At 48.9% G+C, this 20,363-nt stretch overlaps 1 protein-coding gene across 3 annotated transcripts; it reads right to left on the bottom strand.

Annotated features, from left to right (window-relative positions):
• Window positions 1-80: 80 nt before the first annotated feature.
• Window positions 81-16,491, bottom strand: pld3 (phospholipase D family member 3). Of its 3 annotated transcripts, none has more exons than XM_088627365.1 (12): window positions 15,856-16,491; window positions 12,437-12,526; window positions 11,625-11,693; window positions 8,233-8,387; window positions 7,504-7,684; window positions 5,833-5,953; window positions 5,544-5,671; window positions 4,333-4,533; window positions 3,990-4,129; window positions 3,352-3,517; window positions 2,370-2,469; window positions 81-1,490 (listed from the first exon to the last, which is right to left on the bottom strand). In XM_088627365.1, exons 2-12 carry the CDS (start codon window positions 12,473-12,475, stop codon window positions 1,294-1,296), a joined length of 1,497 nt encoding a protein of 498 aa, XP_088483491.1. In that variant the 5' UTR covers window positions 12,476-12,526; window positions 15,856-16,491; the 3' UTR covers window positions 81-1,293. The 3 variants fall into 3 exon arrangements, with proteins under 3 accessions (XP_088483491.1, XP_088483492.1, XP_088483493.1); XM_088627366.1 differs by lacking the exon at window positions 15,856-16,491 and adding an exon at window positions 15,581-15,602; XM_088627367.1 differs by lacking the exon at window positions 15,856-16,491 and having other exon boundaries at window positions 12,437-12,545.
• Window positions 16,492-20,363: the final 3,872 nt, after the last annotated feature.

The raw sequence follows: 20,363 nt of genomic DNA on the forward strand, positions 1-20,363 counted from the left end.
CATTCCCACCAACACCGACCATCAATCATTTATATTTCCAATATTTATATTAGACTCATCCCTGAAATCACACTGTCAGGTAAGAATTCCAAATTTCCCTTTATTCCCCTTTGATTACAGTTGAAGGAATCTGGCCACAGGCTTTCTGTACAGAGTCATGAAATGTCAACCTAGAGACTTCCAAGTGACACGCCCTCTACAGAATGTAGACAGATTTCACTGCTCTCTGACGTCTTCATGAAGTCTTTAAGCACGTACCGATGCTCAGAAACAGCACCATGACCTCAAGGATTCAGAGTGTTGTGGCTTTTGAAAAATGTGGAGAAGGTAAAAAATACTTTGGCTATTTGATGGCTGATAAGAAGAAAATATATTATCTATACAACGATCTGTTTTGTAACAGCAATCTTTTAAAGTATTTGAATTTCTAAAGTCTTTTATTTCACAGCACCAACCCATCTGTGAATCAATTAGATTGTTAACTACAGAACTATCAAGTATTTAAAAATCAAAGTAACTATTTCCCAAATGAAAAAACAGTACAAGTACAGTATTGCTAGGTAAACAATAACTCCAAAGTAGGCAGCAGACAGAGAGACCAAACTTCTTTTAGTCTTCCGGTGACCAGATGAATCCGTTTTGTGGAGTTGTGGATAATCAGTTCAGGACAGTCAGATACTTTCTATAAAGGATTCCGTTTTCAGCTGGAGTTCAGCCCTAAGAGATGGGTGTAACATATTCGAATGGCTTTTGAATACTTGTTTTCAAGTTTACAGTTTCACCCGGCTCTATCAGAGAGCCGCAGATCTGGGCGGGGCTATCCCAGAAGCCCAGGGTTCAAACCAGGTCACATGGCGGCTCCCCAGCTAGACAGGACTCTAGTCACACTTATCTATCCACCATAAAGTGTCATGAAGCTGCATATTCCTGACAAGACTCCTGGAAATACAGGGTAGAGAGCAAGTATTATACCTGGGATTGGGGGTATAGTCACACAGCACACAGGAACACTCCTGGGGCACAATGAGCCTAACCAGCAGGCCCTTCGAAGATGGTAGGAAACAGGAGCACCTTGGGAAACCTGGAAGAGCATGCAAACTCCACACAGAAGGTACCCATGGCCAGAATCAGTGCCAGGAGCCCAGTATCTGTGGGGCAGCAGCACTCGCTCCCATTACTGATGACTATTTGGGTGATGCTTTCCTGCAAAGATACTTCTATTGACATCCATTTTTAAAAGGGGTCTTTTACTGGAGCCCCACTGTGGGGCTGGGTGCCCCCTGGTCGCCCCTCTTACTGGCCGGGGCAGAGGTCCTTGGCCCCGGTGGCCTCGCTGAGCGGGGTGCTGTAGGCGGAGTCCCAGTCCCGCTGGAACACGGCCTGCAGCTGCTCCTGCACGGTGCCGCCGGCGGACTGGGCCGCGGTCTGGTTGACCACCAGCGCCGACCCGGCTGTGTGCAGGAAGTAGTCGCCGGACCAGTTTGACGTGCCTGCGTGGGACAGGAGCACAGCATCAGGGCCAGAACTACAGCTGGGGCACCGAGCCAGAGCATTCGTAGTGTCAGGGAAGACACCAGGGAAGTTCCTTGTCCTCAGAGACCTGGATTTTTCTCTCTCCGACAGGGACCTCTTCCTGCAAAGAACACCTGTCTTGTGTTCAGCAGGTCCTAATGAGGAAACCTACAGCTCTTTCTTTCTTTTCTGGAAGAACAAAGCTGTCAGAAATACCAGCTATTTAACTGTAGTTTTCTTATGCAGCATTGAACAAAGGCCCGATAAAAATATTTGTATCTGCAGATGACTCACAAGCCTCAGTATAACTAAACTACTGTGATTTTCAAGATGTGCTCTCTGTACTCAGGAAGTGTCCAACACCGACAAAAACAGATTTTAATCTTGAACAGAGAAGACTACGAGGCCGACATGATTTGACTTCAGGGTCAACGCTGAAACACAAACCACTGAAAAAAATAGTGGAAGCTAAGGTGAAGGTTGAGAACAGAACTTCTTTACACAGAGGGTGGTGGAAGAGTGGAACACTTCCTAATCATCAGGAATGATAAGCTCAAGTTCTGGTCCTGCAAGCCCTATCGGTAGCTTTTCAATGAGCAGAGATCCTGAAAGCTTGTCGACGCCTCCTAAACGAAGCAACTGATTAATCTAACGAAGTCATTCAGCACTGAGCTGGAATGAAGACCAGACCACACTGTGGACTCTCTCCAGAACCAGAGCCCTGCATTCGATTCTCGCAAATTCGACCCAGCTCAGTTATCAGCGCCAGTGTCAGGGCAGCTGACACGCTGCTGTCAGGTCATCTCGTGAAGGACGCCCCAGTCACCCAGGTCGGTCCCTGTGGTGCGTCAGCTTACCGATGTAGGCCACCTTGTCCGTCACCATGTACTTGTTGTGGTTGACTCTGGCGAAGGGGATCTCCTTCTGGCTGGGTGTGGCAGGAACCACAAACAGCTTCTGTTGAGCCCAAACAACAAGATGAGGTTAAAGCTGCTCGACTGCAGAAATGCTTGGCCCCCACGGGAACCGTATTCCTATGGTCATTCACATGGCCGTTCCAACCTGAGGACTGGTCCAGGTCCTGAAGTAATTGTAGCTACATTTTAACTGCTTCTTTCCCCTGTTCTGGCAGTTTTATTTGGAGGGGAGATACAGGCAGAAAAGGGATCTGGGATGACAGAGCAGGATGCAGGAAGAGCAAGACAGGTGTCATTGCACTCCAGCTGCTGGTGTCCTAGAGTGAAAAGTTCAATTTCCTCTGATCAGTATCATCTGAGGGGAATAATTTAGACTCAGTACTAATCATCGTCCGCAGTAAACCTCAACCAAAGGTTCAGCAATCTCACCTCTAACTGATCTGGCTGACATTTTAATCCAGAGCACCCATTTATGTACAGCTGGGTATTTTACTGGAGTTCCTTGCTCATGGGAACAGCCCCACTCTCAGCCAGGATCTGACCCCACAACCGTCCAGTTAGGAGCTCAGAACCCTGACCGTTGTTCCACGCTGATACTCGGACTGCACAAACATGAGGCAAAGTCCACATTCACGCCTAGACTCTCACCAGGCCAGATCTTAGACCAGCTCTGAAGTACGCTGAGGACATGTGACTGCCCCCTAGAGGCAGTTTAGGCCCCACTGTTGCTGGTTTCCCCACTTATATTTGCTGGGTAGACTGAAGCAACTGGGGTGAAGGATGATTCTCAACAGCAGCACCTGCAGCCCACAACCGCCCAGTCAGGAGCCCCAAGTCCTAATCGCTGCTCTACGCAGCGCGACGGTGGGGTGTCGTGCCGGACCAGTTCTGGCGCCCCGGAGTGCGGAGAAGAAGGCCTCACCACTTGGATGTCCAGCTTGCTGGTGGGATCGTGGACCGCGGCCAGCGAGCGCAGGAAGGGGAACATGGTGGGCTCCGAGCTACCCCAGCAGCTGATGAGCAGGCGGACCCGGACCCTGCGCTCGTACGCCACCCTGCGCAGCTGGCTGTCGATGTCGGCCCAGTACCTGGGGGGTCAGAGAGGGAGCAGGTCAGCGAATCTGACAAGGCCGACCCCTCGGAGGGCCAGGAAATAAACAACGTGATGATGGGGGGGGGCAAGAACAACTAACAACAAGACCATCTAAAACGAGGCCTGGAGCCGCTGGAGCTGGAGAGGAAAATAGGGCAGGGTCTTTACATAAAGAGTTGTGGAGGTCTGAAACAAACTGTCCAGCTCAGCTCAGCAGGAACATTCAAGAGGGGGGGATAGACGAATGAATGAGTGTGTGAATGCTGAACATCGATCAGATACTTGCACTGCAATGAGCCAAACTGAGCTGCGAGGAGACGGGCCAATCAGAGACAGACAGTGCTCCTCTATATTCCACCGTGTGAAACATCACATATCTCTTGTACGAATCATGTCAAGTGCCTTGAGAGGGCGCTGCACAGCACAGAAACGACCGCGGCTGACTGATGGACACTGCTCACAGTCACCTCTTGGGGTGGGAGTACTCCATGGTGGGCAGATAGTTCATGACGGCGATGTAGACGAACTCCTGGGCATCCTGGATGACGCTCAGGATGGCCTCCAGGTCCGGAGTCCTGCCATCACCGCACAGGGCAGGAGGAGCACTCTGGGACAGACAGCAGCTTTCAGAGGGACACCACCGGCAGCCACACCCCAACCTCCTGCCTCCCCTCACACGGTCAAATCGCAGCTCAACCCTTTCCTCTCATTTCCCTGATGATCATCTGTCTGTGTTTTTATTACAGTACTCTTATGAGCACAGCTTTAGTCCACTATTAAAATCAGAATCATGACTCATGACTTCTTTACCGACAGGTAGACGTCTGAAGAGGTTCCATTGAGCTCCACCTCCAGGGGCGTGTCCTTGTTGTAGTGGGTGGAGTAGCTGCTGGGCCAATGGCTGGGGATGCTGGCCCCATCCTGGCCCAGGAACCAGTAGGCTTCAAAGATCTTCCCCAGGTCCTGAGCCAAACAGCTGCAGTTGTACACAGCGACCCCCAGCTCCTTCACCTGCAGGACATGATCCCCAGGCCTGTGACTCCTTGCAAACGTTTACAGTGCTTCCCTCATGTCAGTGGTTACATTGTTTTCCATGTTCCTTTTTCTTAATTGGTTCCACAATTTAAATCATTTAAATATAGATTTATTTACATGCATCATTTAAACATAATAAAGACTTGTTCACTAAAAATAAAAGCTCTGCACGGTAAATCTGACCACAGCTATCACAGCACTCCCACCAGCAGGCTACAGGCCTCTGTGCAGATACATCTGCCCACACTCCATCTCTCAAATTATTATTCATACGCGGCATAAATGAAAAGCAAGCTACCTTCTCAATGGCCAGTGTTCATCACCCAGACAACAGAAAAGTGCAACAACCTGAACGACAATCTTATTTACAGAACTAAAGACGGTATTTCTCAAAAACTACCCTATCAGGGACTACGATCAGTGATGAACAGTGTTCCAACGGTCATCAGAGAAGCATCCTGCACAACAACATATATCACTGTGATATCCTTCCTGACTCCCCACAATCAGTTTTGAAGATACTTTCTAACTTCTAAACAGTGTTACTTTTGTACACATTCATACAGCCGGGTTTAATAATGGAACAATCTGAGGTAGGTATTTTGTCCACAGTTACACAGTTAGTCTTTGATGTGAAATGTACATACTGTACTGGTAGTTAAATTAGCTTCTGGGAAACTTGTCCCTGGTGTGTGTGTCTTTGTGTCTATCTGCCCTGCACTGGACTGGTGTCCTGTCCAGGCTGTACCCTGCCTTGTGCCTGTGGCTTGCTGGGATAGGCTCCAATGTGACCCTGTACTGGATAAAGCAGTTAGAAAATGAATGGATTACGAGTTGCGAGTCCACTCCTTCACATTGCTGTCTCAACGTTAGTGCCAGCTCTACAGCAATCCAATAAAATCTAGAGAACATCCAAGAACACACCCCAGGACAGGAAGCAGGCACAGAATGGTAGAAGAGCATTTTTAAGGCAGACATGAGCTCACTTGCGTCAGGGATCTCCAGTCCATGTTGGCACTCCCGATGAAAAAGTGCTTCTTGTCCACGACCCAGAATTTGGTGTGCAGCACCCCTGTGGTGAGCTCCAGCATGTTCACTTCACGCACGTCAGCTCCTGCAGGACAAATACACAGCGCACGCTCGACACTGACAACCCACAAGGCTTCCGACTCCAGAGCAGCAGAGTTCGCTCCACAGAGGGGTCATGAGGAAGGAGGCACATCTTTCCTGGATTTGTACAGGCCCGTCTCGCTGGGGAGCTGGGAAAGCTCGTACCTGCATCCTCCAGTGCCTGGAGGTCGTCCTTCGGCTGGGACTTTCTGGGGGTGTTGACAGCAACCCTGACTGTGATCCCACTCCGGGCGAGACCCACCAGCTCCTGCAGGATCGTTTCTCCCTGGAGACACAACACAGCAGGACTGGTACAAAGACATATTCATGTCCTCCTCTGCTCCCTAGACTACAGAGGCCCGACTCCAGCCTGGAAGCGCTGGTTTCACTTGACAGAGGTCTTTTAAATGCAGGAGCACCTGAAGACCTGGGGGAGACTAGTAAATTGGGCAAGATGATAATAATAATAATAATAATAATAATAATAATAATAATAATAATAATAATTGCTTACACTTATACAGTGCTTTTCTGGACACTCCTCTCAAAGTGCTTTACAGGTATTGGGGATCCCCTTCACCCCCACCAGTGTGCAGCCCCACCTGGGTGATGCTCCAGTAAGCTCCCCACACACCAGCTCTCAGTAGGGAGGAGAGGAGAGCGATGAAGCCAGTTCAGAGAGGGGGGTTATTAGGAGGCCATGACTGGTAAAGGCCAGGGGGAAATGTGGCCAGGATGCCGGGGTAACACCCCTACTGTTCTCGAGAAACTCCTGGTATTTTTAATGATCACCTCAGTTTTACATCTCATCGAAGGGCCGGCGTTTTTTTAAAGAACACTCATACCCCAGTATCCGAACCTAATTCGTTCCTGAAAATTAGTTTGAAAGGCAGGAGATCAATTGAAAATAAAAATTCCATAATTTCTTATGGGAAAAATCCCACCACGTTCCGAACCGAAGACAAGTTCACTCAATAACCACCCTGAACATACAAACAAGACAACTATAGCTGTAAAATAATGAATGATCTCTTATTTACATTTTTCATTCTTTCATAATAGATAGCTATCCAAGCGATTGACTAGACCGACGTGCATACTGTTGTCAACTACTACGCTAAAGAAGTTGACAAGAAAAAACCTAGTCAGAAATAAAATGTGTGAAACAAGCAAAACAGCAAACTCTTCCTTGGGGCCCAAAATGAACAGTAACTACAAAACAAACCCAAAAAAACACTTTGATAATGAGAGCGCAAGCTTTCGCTGTGTTGGTAAACAAGGCAGTGCTGCCTCACGGTGTCCTTACACACAAACAGCTGTTTGATGGCGCTGAATCCAGATGTTTGCAGAAGGTTCTCGGCTAATAAATTGGTCACTTTTGGACTTTCACAGTTCGGATTAGCGAACTTTTGTTCTTACGAATTACAAGATACAAATTCTTTGTGAGGATTAGCGAAAATTCATATATCGAACGTTCGTATACCGGGGTATGAGTGCATCGAGTTCCCATCACTATACTGGGGACCCACACAGACTGCAGGGTGAGCGCCCCCTACTGGTCCCACTAACACCTCTTCCAGCAGCAACCTCAGCCTTCCCAGCATCTCTCCAATCCAGGTACTGGCCAGGCTCACACCTGCTGGGCTCCAGTGACTTGCAGGGTGATAATGGCCTCCTCACTGTTCGCTTACGTTGATACGCCAGCAGCCATAATGAAAACCTACAGAGAAGACACCAGCCCTCCAAGACTGGAGCTGAACCATTCTGCCCAAGACAGCGCTGAACTTAAGCTAAGCCAGCTAGAGCGCCCCCTGGAGGACAGCAGGGCTTCCTCACCTGTGCTGCAGACGGCTCACTGGTCTGCGTGTCCCTGTTGCTGAGCGTCCAGTAGAAAGAAGCAATGTCCAGGCTGCTCTGAGCCTCACCCATCAGCTTCAGCCACGCCTGGTAGATGGAGGGGTTGGTGGTGCTGGAGTTGAACTCCACTCCTTCAGGGATGCTCTCCACCAGCACGATTCTGCAACAGAGCGAGCCGGGTGACCCGTCTGGGGGCACGGTGAGCTCCGAGCGCCACGCAAGGGTGGGCGTGACCCGTGATTGACTTCTTTTCCTGAGCCAAGAGACGCCCCGCCCCCTTTCTTCTGCTGTCCAATCAAAATGCCCGCAGAGGCTTCCTCAATCCAGACATACAAATGCCAAATAAGACAGTAAAACAGATGCTGAATTGTATGCATATCAGCTCAGAACGCTTTGGACAGCCAAGACAAATAAACTAACAAAGAAACTTGTTCCCTAGACTAGTTACTTGTTCACAAGAAGGAAGTTCACGAGTGTTTTAATATTAGAAGAGTCACAGAAAAAAAGCTCTGGACCGGAGGTACTTGAGATGGGCTCGAGGTCCACAGGTCACACACTTTAACCTGCGGAGGCCTGGCACACAAACAGGCAAGTGCCATTGCACAGGTGAGAGAGGAAGATGGAGTTACAGGGGAAATGCAACCCGTTCCTCTGAATGGCAGGAACACGGGGACTGGATGCCGAGCTCTTGCTCTGACGGCTTCCTACCTGCAGGGGTCACCACAGGAGCTGGACTGAGGCATCGACTTGGCAGGGCCGGGCCGCTGTGTTGCAGAGACTGGGACAGGGATCAGCAGCTGGACAAACATCATCCCCAGGAGCAGAGCGGTCAGGAGAGCAGACAGCAGGACGCACCTGTAATACTGCACACCACCTGACAGTCACTGAAAACCACACTTCACAGTCTCACTTCACAGGGCATCTTCCATTGAGCCATGTCATAACACCCATCCAGCTCCCGAACAGTCACTAATGCAGTTTAATACGGTCCTGAAAATGCTTGCTGTAGTTTATTTCATAGCTGGGATAGGACCTTTGTAGTTATTTTCTGACTCCCATTTCCAGTGTGCTGTGCAGGTTTTAAACAGGTTAAAAGTGGATATTTCAAAATATTTAGTTTTGGTTGGACCAAAAATCTATATCGCAGAAAAAGATGAGGGTTGATTTTGTTTTGTTTTTTTAAAAAAAGCATGGCGCTAGTACTGAATTTCCTCATGAGGTATGAGGATGTTTGCTTTAATCATGGGTCTACAGTTGCAAACTAATATCCCTTGAGCAGTCAGGAAACAATTGCCCTAAAGTTTACCGAGTTAGAGAATAGCAACATTTTTCTAGGGTTCATACCGGCAAAACAGAAAGCAGAATGAAGAAGATCACTTTCTTGGCTCTATACAATTTCGTGTATTAGGAATCTGTCTTTTCGCAGACCCCAGCTTGCTCTCCATGAGACACACAGACAGGGAGAGAAGCTTGGGGTCAGAGCGCAGGGTCAGCCATTTACAGTGCCTTGCGAAAGTATTCGGCCCCCTTGAACTTTTCAACCTTTTGCCACATTTCAGGCTTCAAACATAAAGATATAAATTTTTTATTTTATGTGAAGAATCACCATCAAGTGGGACACAATTGTGAAGTGGAACGAAATCTATTGGATTTTTGAAACTTTTTTAACTAATAAAAAAATGAAAAGTGGGGCGTGCAAAATTATTCGGCCCCCTTGCGTTAATACTTTGTAGAGCCACCTTTTGCTGCGATTACAGCTGCAAGTCGCTTGGGGTATGTCTCTATCAGTTTTGCACATCGAGAGACTGAAATTCTTGCCCATTCTTCCTTGCAAAACAGCTCGAGCTCAGTGAGGTTGGATGGAGAGCGTTTGTGAACAGCAGTTTTCAGCTCTTTCCACAGATTCTCGATTGGATTCAGGTCTGGACTTTGACTTGGCCATTCAAACACCTGGATACGTTTATTTGTGAACCATTCCTTTGTAGATTTTGCTGTATGTTTGGGATCATTGTCTTGTTGGAAGATAAATCTCCGTCCCAGTTTCAGGTCTTTTGCAGACTCCAACAGGTTTTCATCCAGAATGGTCCTGTATTTGGCTGCATCCATCTTCCCCTCAATTTTAACCATCTTCCCTGTCCCTGCTGAAGAAAAGCAGGCCCAAACCATGATGCTGCCACCACCATGTTTGACAGTGGGGATGGTGTGTTGAGGGTGATGAGCTGTGTTGCTTTTACGCCAAACATATCGTTTTGCATTGTGGCCAAAAAGTTCGATTTTGGTTTCATCTGACCAGAGCACCTTCTTCCACATGTTTGGGGTGTCTCCCAGGTGGCTTGTGGCAAACTTTAGACGAGACTTTTTATGGATATCTTTGAGAAATGGCTTTCTTCTTGCCACTCTTCCATAAAGGCCAGATTTGTGCAGTGTAAGACTGATTGTTGTCCTATGGACAGACTCTCCCACCTCAGCTGTAGTTCTCTGCAGTTCATCCAGAGTGATCATGGGCCTCTTGGCTGCATCTCTGATCAGTCTTCTCCTTGTCTGAGCTGAAAGTTTAGAGGGACGGCCAGGTCTTGGTAGATTTGCAGTGGTCTGATACTCCTTCCATTTCAAGATGATCGCTTGCACAGTGCTCCTTGGGATGTTTGAAGCTTGGGAAATCTTTTTGTATCCAAATCCGGCTTTAAACTTCTCCACAACAGTATTACGGACCTGCCTGGTGTGTTCCTTGGTCTTCATGATGCTCTCTGCGCTTTCAACAGAACCTTGAGACTATCACAGAGCTGGTGCATTTATACAGAGACTTGATTACACACAGGTGGATTCTATTTATCACCATCAGTCATTTAGGACAACATTGGATCATTCAGAGATCCTCGCTGAACTTCTGGAGTGAGTTTGCTGCACTGAAAGTAAAGGGGCCGAATAATTTTGCACGCCCCACTTTTCATTTTTTTATTAGTTAAAAAAGTTTCAAAAATCCAATAGATTTCGTTCCACTTCACAATTGTGTCCCACTTGTTGGTGATTCTTCACATAAAATAAAAAATTTATATCTTTATGTTTGAAGCCTGAAATGTGGCAAAAGGTTGAAAAGTTCAAGGGGGCCGAATACTTTCGCAAGGCACTGTATATGGTGCCCCTGGAGCAGCTGGGGTTTAGGGCCTTGCTCAGGGGCCCAGTGGAGTAGGATTCCTCTGCTGGCCGCGGGATTTGAACCACAGAGCCACCCCACTGCCCGTGAAATGCAAGTTTAAAAGATAACTTGTGCCCTCCTGGAAACTGGAAAACAGTTCCTGTAGCTGATTTTCTTCTTCAGCTCTGCGTGTTCAGGAATTGCTGATGCAGACAGCGAATACTTCTGCTGGGCTGTGGCGCCTGCTTTGGCAGAGGGGAAGTTGTCACACGCTGCACTGAAAGAGCAGCAGCGGAACTTCGACCTGGGAAGCTGGGTCTGTTCTCTCGCCGAGGACTGAAAGCAATCAATACCAGAAACACCAATGCCAGCAGCCATATCACCCTGCAACTCACAACTGGCAACCCACTGAAGCTAAGCAGGTGTGAGCCTGGTCAGTACCTGGATGGGAGACCTCCTGGGAAAAACTAAGGTTGCTGCTGGAAGAGGTGTTAGTGGGGCCAGCAGGGGGTGCTCACCCTGTGGTCTATGTGGGTCCTAATGCCCCAGTATAGTGATGGGGACACTATACTGTAAACAGGTGCCGTCCTTCGGATGAGACGTAAAACCGAGGTCCTGACTCTCTGTGGTCATTAAAAATCCCAGGGCGCTTCTCGAAAAGAGTAGTGGTGTAACCCCGGTGTCCTGGCCAAATTTCCAATTGGCCCTTACCAATCATGGCCTCCTAATAATCCCCTTCTATGAATTGGCTACATTACTCTGCTCTCCTCCCCACTGATAGCTGATGTGTGGTGAGCGTTCTGGCGCACTATGGCTGCCGTCGCATCATCCAGGTGGATGCTGCACATTGGTGGTGGTGGAGGGGAGTCCCCATTACCTGTAAAGCGCTTTGAGTGGAGTGTCCAGAAAAGCGCTATATAAGTGTAAGCAATTATTATTATTATTATTACCTCTGGCTACTAACCTCGTTAAAAAACTTCTGAATCCTGTAGCCGGGCAGTCGGTCCTCCTCTGACATCCTCAACGACACCAGCTGCAAGAGATCTTTGTGTTAGAAATCATTAACAACACACGCCGTCTGTCAAGGGACACTCCTGTCTCGTTCTGTATTCAGAACAGTTACAAATGCAGCTGCTGGCTAAATAAAACAGTTTAGCCAGCCACTCTATCACCCTGCAGCTCCCAGCTGGCAGCCCACTGAAGCCCAGCAGTGTGAGCCGGGTCAGTACCTGGATGGGAGACTCCTGGGAAAGCTGAGGTTGCTGCTGGAAGAGGTGTTAGTGGGGAGCGCTCATCCTGCGGTCTGGGGGGGTCCTAATGCCCCAGTATAGTGACGGGGACACTATACTGTAAAAAAGCCTTCATTCTTCGTATAAGGTCCTGACTCTCAGTGATCATTAAAAATCCCAGGATTTTTCTCAAAAAGAGTAGGGGTGTTACTCCAGTGTCCTGGTCAGTGACCAGTCATGGCCTCCCAATAATCCCCCTCTCTGAACTGGCTTCATCACTCTGCTCTCCTCCCCACTGAGAGCTGGTGTGTGGGGAGCAGACTGGAGCATCATCCAGGTGGGGCTGCACACTGGTGGTGGTGGAGGGGATCCCCATTACCTGTAAAGCGCTATATAAGTCTAAGCTATTATTCTTATTGTTTCTCACACATTTTCTAGTTTAGAGCTCTCTGTAAAGGATATAAATTACAGCTGTTAAATGTAGCACTACAGCATCTTGAAAGCAGTATTTCGCCCAGTCTGTCCTGGAGGCCGAGAGGGCACTCACCTGCTCGTAGGGGACACCTGGGGCCATTTTCGTGGTCATTTCAGCTGCTTTACTGCCTGTCCTCAGCAGCCAGGATCATGTAGAGCACAACTGCAGAGAAAGACGGGACAGCTCTGCTTTAACTGCTGGACTTACCAGCTGGACTCATATTGCTGCACTGCAATTTCCCTCACGGGATCAATAAAGTATCTATCTATCTATCCTAAACGTCAGAAGAAGACCCTTCCATCCATTTTCTAACCGTTTCATTTCATTCAGAGACCTGGGGGAGCTGGAGCCCATCCCAGCAAGCAACAGGCCTACAGCAGGTCACATCCAGGACACCAGTCCACTGAAGGGCACACAAGGACACGCACACTCACACCAGGGCCAGTTTCCCCAGAAGCCAATTCACCTGGCAGGGTGCCTTTGGACTTCTGGGGGAAAACTGGAGCACCCGGAGGAAACCCACTACAACATGGAGAGAACATACAGACTCCACACAGACAGCAGCCCAGGTCCAGAATCGAACAGTGGGCACCGGTGCTGTGAGGCGTTAACCACTGCGCCACTGTGCTGCCCAAGAAAAGCAAGAGTAAATGAGAAATCTAGAGCCCAGTATAAACGCTCATGTCCAGGAAGGGAAGGAGGGAGACGGACTGTAGTTACTGAACATCAGTTCTGGTTCCGTCACTGATGTTAACAGGCACACTGGGCCCACATCAGGAACGTGACCAGAACCGGGGCTCCAGCTGGGTTCGTTCTACCAGGAGGTGGATCCGATGGGACCCAGCAGTTTGAAAAGCCGTCGTGTGCCTCTTCGGTGCGAGCTGTTCGCGTGGCGGACACCTCCCCTCTGCACACCGAGCGGGTGGAAGCTGAACACAGCCCCTCTGCCGGGAGCCACAGGCCCATTCTTCCCCTATTTTCCAACTGACTGAACACTGTAGAAAGAACCCCCCCCATTGTTTTTAACAGGAGCAGGACGACCAGGGTCTGTGCACCTACACCAGCACGTCTGTTACAGCGGGAGGCTAGCAAGACCAGCAGACTGACAGAACGAGGCAGGATTACAAAAACACAAGACAAGGCTTCACCTTTTCAGATTTGCCTTATTTTTTTCCCCCCCAAGAGATGACAGAAGAGCCAAAGGATGACACTGGAGTTAAAACGCTGCTGAAGAAAGAATTTAAAGTGTGGTTACAGAGGCCCATTACCACAAGAGAACTCAACTTCTCGCCCTTCACTGACCAGAGGTTGCGACAGCAGATCAGCTGGCAAGTGAATGTGACTGAGTCTTGTGATACCAAAACTGCTACAACTACAGATTTGGTTCTCACTTGTAACAAACACAGTGGTACTTCAGGCATTAGAAAACTAAGTCCTGCTCTGAATACAGGAGCTGAAATGCCCTAGAAAGGCTCTTCGCTATTCCAAAGAGGAAATGCGTTTCACCACCTTAATCGACAACAAATTTCTGCACAGTCTGTGGCCGCAGCTCAGGACATCTAGTCAAGACGCGTGCTGGAGACGCGACAGGTTTCACCAGCTCTCGCTCCTGTTCAGAAACAGAGCTTAGTGCGCCAGTTCTGACAACAATCCCAGGCAACGCGAGCAGGACAATTCGCTTCCTGTCCTCTTCGGGAAGCTGGAGGGGCAGGTGCTCACTGTCTGAGGTCCGAGGTACTGACTTCTGCGCCACCCGCCCAGGTCCCTGAAACTGCTCGGATTCAGGCATCTTTTCAGCCTTTTTAGCCTCCCGCTCTGTTTCTGGAGCCCGGTGGGATAGTGGCTCGGGCGGGCGAGCAGTTGCTGGCTCATGATGCCGCAGAGAGAGGTTGGGGGGTGTTATGGGGAAGTACAAGCAGATTGTTCTGTTGCGAGAGAGGGGTGAGATGAGAAGATAGTGATGTGAGTCACGAGACATTCGTTTCATAACACTGGGCTTCCAGGCCCGCTGAACGGCAAGAGGGAGCAGGAGAGCAGTGCATTTCTGATCTGGCTCTCAGAGAAGCTTTAGAAAGGGACGTGGAATTGGGAACCAGCTTTCCATTCACGCTTCGAACGACAGAAAAACTTCCTCTTGTATTTGGAATCATAGCAGAAGACATAATGGTCTGTCATTCTGCTCGGAGACAGGAGTCCTGGGTTAGATCGATCAATCGATCGATCGTCGTGTTTCCCTTCGTGTCTGTGGGTTCGCTCCGGTGTTCCTGTTCATTCCCGACTCGCACACCTGCTGTCCCATGAGGAGGAGGAGGGATCCTTCCTCACGACCCCACCCTGACTGCAGCAGCAGTGCTGCAATACCGACCCTCAGACAGTCTAAACAAGGTTTGGCAGAAAAAAAAAAGATTTTTCCTTGCATTACTGGCAAACAGACCCACCTGAGTTAGTTCTGTCTACAGGGGAAACATGGGTCTGATGGTTCTCCTGCCTGCAGGAAATGTCACGATAGGTGTCAGCTGGAAGGCAGCTCTGTGCTTGTGACTGCTTTGCTATTCCCCAGCTCAAGTACAAGGTCACAGCCGGCCTGTTTTTCGAACTCGCATTGAGTTGATCCAATTTGGAACGAGTCGCCGCGCGCCAGTTCCGGATGGGTTTCGAGCCTCTAGCGACCCGGACTCTCTCGTGGAAAAGCATTGCCCCACGAAGGCACGATGAGAGCAGACTGAAAACCCAAGAGGGGGGATTATTTCGGCCGTGCCCGAGCTCTGCAAACCCACAAGCCCTTCGTGCTTCTCTGCTGATTTTACAGCTCATCTTTCGCTTTAGAGGGATTTCACGGCGATCTCTTCTGCGCCTCTGATAGCTGCGAAGGACTGTATAATTACTCAGTGATTTCATTAGCTGCACTGCCTGGGGCGCTGAAGCCTACAGAGCGACCACTGCCGCCGCTACCAGCTCGTTCCTGCTCCGTGTATCCATCTCCACCCCCACTGGACGGCGCCCGGCGCAAATGACCATTTTTGGTTGAGACAATTACAGGAATCCCTATCCGGAATTACACGGCATCGTAAAATAGCAAATACGATTCATGCACAAACGTTGAACCCATAGTTTGTTAAAACAGAGACACGGTACGAAGAAGTCTTGCCGTGTTCGGTCTGCTCCTAGCGCAACTCGAGTGGCACCTGGTGTTTTATACACGCGAGACAAGCGCACCTATTTCACAGGCGCCTTTGTCTCCTTAAACGATCGCCTGCGTCGGCTCTCTCGCACGAAGTCTGCCAGCCCAGTCTTGCGCTCTACTGCATCTCTCCTCCACCACAGCTGTCCAGGGCTGTGTCCACGGCCCCGAGACACACACGGCACACTTGTTGTTGTGAAGCGGAGTCCCGTCGCTGTCCTCCCGAATACAGGAGACGACTAATCAACAGCACGAGAAACAACTACAAGCACAGGGGTTAGGCTGTGGACCCGTATCGGCAGCAACGTACCTGTCCAGCAGCCCGGATGTCTTCGGTAGTGCGAGCAGCCGGAGCTGTGGGGGTACAGATGAAAGATGAAAGAGGTGGTGCCGTGAGCCGCACTCGGAGCGCAAACACAGCGCCGAACTTCTTGTTGTGCTGCAATGCGTGACGTCACCCGCGTGGTCACATGACCTCGTCCCGCAGGGGCAGCCTTTAAAGAGCCGGTGTCCCGCACTGAAACTCTCCTCGCTCTCAGCGTTCAACACATCGCTAACATTTACACAGCAACGAACAAGCGAATCTTTAGCTCACAACAGTGGTACAGTATTTACATTTAGGCACAGATACCGTCCTAGATCTTTTTTTTTAACAAGTAGATAATCGATCCGAGTATCTTTTCACCGTTTTAAGTGAGTTTCCCCGCAGTTTGCGCTCTAGTCGTCTGATTCGCGAGTTTATTTTGAAAAGGTCGTGTCTGTTCAAGACTGAAAAGGGTCGTTTCTTCAGATCGTCAGTGTGGGACAGTTCTTCACGCCCTGCTCTTCTCCGAAGTGAGCCGGGAGCAGAAGCATCTTTCTCCAACGCAGTGAATACAATATTCACAACTGATGAAGGCTCCCCGGCCGAAACGTTGTGTTTTCTTTCTTCTCTTTTTAGCAGGGAATAAACCTGTTGTTCCTGTGCAGCCTGCGCGTGCTGACGCAGCTCCCCACGTGAATACACGTGTACGCACTACTGTTGAACATAGTTCAATTTGAACACAACAGCCCGTGATCTAAATTCTCCTGATATAACATCATCTGACAGGTGTTTTCCCAGTCTAGAATTTCATCTATGGGTAACTTTCTTTAGCTATAATAAAATACTGTAACGCATATGGCCGACAGGTACTATGTAAACGCGAGATCTCTCTTTAGCTCACCGGGCTGGGTCCCTATTGAGTGACGCGGGAGTCCCCGGTTCGAGCCCCCGATGGTGCGGGGCCGACCTAATGCGGCAAGGGCGCCCGCCTGAACCCCCATTGCGTTACAGTACTATTTTTAAATATGCGATTCGCATACGGGAACGACTGCATTTATGTAAAGACCTTGCCGGGAAACGCGCTCGTTCTTGAAAGTTCCCTTTACAGCGAGAGAAAGGGTCTGACGATGAACTTCCTCATATATCTGTAGTGTTGCCCCAAAATGCATCATCGTGTCAGTTCTGAAAATACACATCTTTAATAATAATAATAATTGCTTACACTTATATAGCGCTTTTCTGGACACTCCACTCAAAGCGCTTTACAGGTAATGGGGACTCCCCTCCACCACCACCAATGTGCAGCATCCACCTGGATGATCTAATACACAGTTTACAATTTTAAGGAAATCACGGCGTGGAGTTTACATTTATTTTCTTCGCTTCTCAGCAGGAATAAACTTGTTCCTTTGCAGCCAGCCCGCGCGTGCTGACGCGGTTACCTGCTTTAGCTCCAATGGATTATACATATTGAACAGTATCGATCTCTCAGCAAATGTATTTAGGGATATCTTAAACTTACCCTTATGGTTAAAAGGAAAAATAAATGAATGTATGTATCTTCTAATTTGTGTTTCACATGTTCTATAGTAATGTATAACTGCATGGTCGAATACAAGACCAAGGACAAAATGAAGGAAACATTTTTTTTCTCTTTCGTTTACAAAAAACAAAATACTCCTTTTGTCAAAAGGTCTATGTCTAGGTCTGTCAACAAATCGAAATATAAAATTGTATTATTCTCCACACATTGGTTGAGAAATCGAAAAATGATTTCCATTTGCTAAAATAGTTTTTTTAAGCAGACTTCAAAATGCCTTTAATGCAAACCATCAAAAATACTGCAGAGTCTCCCCCTAGTGGTGAAAACCCAAGACAACGCACTCGAGTGACTGCAGTCTGCAGAGGAACAGGTCAAGCTCATTCCATGCTGGGATTTTCCTTCCAAGGAAAACAAACACAAGGTTTCAGACGAGGAGCCTCCTTCAGGTGCTCCTCTGCAGCTCACGACCTGAACATGGCAAGTTCTACGCCTTTCGAAAAACGAGTTATTATTGATACTTCAACCTGCAAACGCAAGTCGACTTCATGTTTTTCGATCATGTGTAACCACATTAGATCGTTCCAGCGCTCTTGAGCATGACTTGGGTTACCCAGCAGAGGGCGCTGTCCCATTATGTTTAAACGCGTCTAACGAGAGCGGAAATTAGGTGTCTTTAACAAATATCCTGTCCGGGAAGACTTGTTCACACTCTCAGGTCACCTATGTCCATCTAACGTGGACCTTATGAATTCTATATTAGTCAAAGTGAGCCCTCACTCCCAACCTTTCCGACCTCATCTGCGTGAGCGCTTGTGCATCTAACAGCGAGCGTCTTTTAGGGTTCAGGTGCATTTCCGAGTATTTCAGGTGCGTCTGTTCGCTTGTTGACTTGTGCTTGGTGCAGGCGGAGAAGGGTTGTAAGTCTGCTCAGAGCTGAGGACTTCTGCTTCCCCGACCAGAGATAACCGATTTTCACGTTCCCTTAACGCGTGTCCATCCGCATATAAAACGGATAAAAAGCTTGGAATCTCTCCCAACACAACACGTTATTCATTATTTCAATCTGCCTACGACGAAACGCTCGAAAATAAAATATAGTCAAAACAAAATCGGAGTATTAAATGATATTTACTCTCCGTAGGAGTAATAGTACTATAGGTCTATTATTCTGTATAACAATAGCGGTCATCATATTATGGAGTACATGTTCGACGTGGTCTTTGAGCTCTTTATCCTGCCTGTTTCGGCCTAATCTCTGTGTCAACAGCGCGCGCATTGTGCAGCGGCTCGAGAGGGCGTGCTGCTGAAACCCGCGCCGCGCGGGGATTAGCGCAGGCTCGCGGTTGCCGAGAGAGCCTCGAGGACGCAGGAACCGTCTCCGCTCAACCAGGATGCGGGTCAGGTGCTTTTATGCCGCTATAAACAGCGGCCTGTCGTTCAAGGGAAAACGCACACCTGCTCCGGCAGACTGACCCACCCCCGCCCCACCGCCGGGCCTCCACCCGGAGCAGGAGGTCCCGGTCCATTCCAGCCGAGCCCTCAGCGACACCGCCAGACCCGTCACTGACTTAATCGTGAAAAGATTAAGATTAAGACTGTTTGTGACAGTTGAAGTAGTTCACGCGTAGGCTGCACAGGAACAAGTGAAGGCTGATTCCTGCTGGAAAGAGATTGTAAGAGATAACAATAATAATAATAATAATAATAATAATAATAATAATAATAATAATAATAATAATTGCTTACACTTATATAGCGCTTTTCTGGACACTCCTCTCAGAGCGCTTTACAGGTAATGGGGATCCCCTCCACCACCACCAGTGTGTACCCCCACCTGGATGATGCGACGGCAGCCATAGTGCACCAGAACGCTCCCCACACACCAGCTCTCAGTGGGGAGGAGAGCAGAGTGATGTAGCCAATTCATAGACGGGGATTATTAGGAGGCCATGATTGGTAAGGGCCAATGGGAAATTTGGCCAGGACGCCGGGGTTACACCCCTACTCTTTTCGAGAAACGCTCTGGGATTTTTATTTTTTAATAAAATAAAGAGATGTATTTTGTAAGCGAAATAAACTCCCAGACGTGTGCCTGCATACACAATGCAGACTCCAATGAAGCAACTTCTTCGATCGAGTCGGCTTCAGTGGTGTGATGGAGGTGGGCTGGAATGCAAGCCCGCAGGTGTGGGGGTCACTGGACTGGGGGCAAGAGGCCCGGGGCTCGTGACTTGGCTGAAGCGCACGACCGAGCGACAAGGCTGCTCTCGCGGCCGGCTGGGCTGGGCGCTCATTTGCGTCCTACCGTGAAGAAGCACACGGCTCTGCACACGGTAACCTAGCAATGTTGGCCCAGAGCTGCTTCACGATTAATGACCTGGCGCTCGAGAGGCGCAGTAGGTGCGGAGCGCAGGGCCGTTGAAAAGCTCTTGGTCAGCGCGCCGACGCCCCCAGGAGAAATGTGCTCGAATGTCACAGCGACCTGTCCTCGGAGATGCCCAACTGCAACGATCACTGCTCCCCTGCGCTCAACAGCATTTCTCACTTTCGACCACTCTTCTACTGTGGCACGGGACCGTTCAGCCACGAGTGGAATAATCGCGAAGGAAAGGGCGACGTGTTTGAGACAGCTGCGCGCGCATGATTACCCCGAAACAGTTTCATAAGACAAACCCCCAACCCCACCCCCCCTTTTTTTTGGAGCATTTAGAAATGCACTTTTACTCTTTTAAAACGAGATAAGATCTTTGCCAGCTACATTAATCCGGCTACAGGGCTGCGGGGGGAATTTCGCTTCACAAACATTGCCTCGAGCTTGAGGAGCGAGGACTTCTTCAAGATGATGATAAACTGATCAGCATGATCAGTCAACGTCCCACTATATGATCTGCACTTGTGAACGAAATAGCAGTTGTTACAAGATAACGCATGAGTCAGTAGCATTTCTGTGAAACCTATAAAACGATTGTTT

This window comes from Lepisosteus platostomus, chromosome 4, assembly GCF_059453375.1.
Source record: "Lepisosteus platostomus isolate fLepPlt1 chromosome 4, fLepPlt1.hap1, whole genome shotgun sequence".
NCBI classification, from domain to species: Eukaryota; Metazoa; Chordata; class Actinopteri; order Semionotiformes; family Lepisosteidae; genus Lepisosteus; species Lepisosteus platostomus.

What these genes read in the sequence shown, in the direction of transcription:
- pld3 (XM_088627365.1), bottom strand. Translation starts at nt 12,475, where the DNA reads ATGACCACGAAAATGGCCCCAGGTGTCCCCTACGAGCAG. An exon ending in ACTGGAGATCCCTGACGCAA is followed by an intron (nt 4,534 to 5,543) that starts GTGAGCTCATGT and finishes CATGTCCTGCAG; the next exon opens with GTGAAGGAGCTGGGGGTCGC. An exon ending in GAGTACTCCCACCCCAAGAG is followed by an intron (nt 3,518 to 3,989) that starts GTGACTGTGAGC and finishes CTGACCCCCCAG; the next exon opens with GTACTGGGCCGACATCGACA.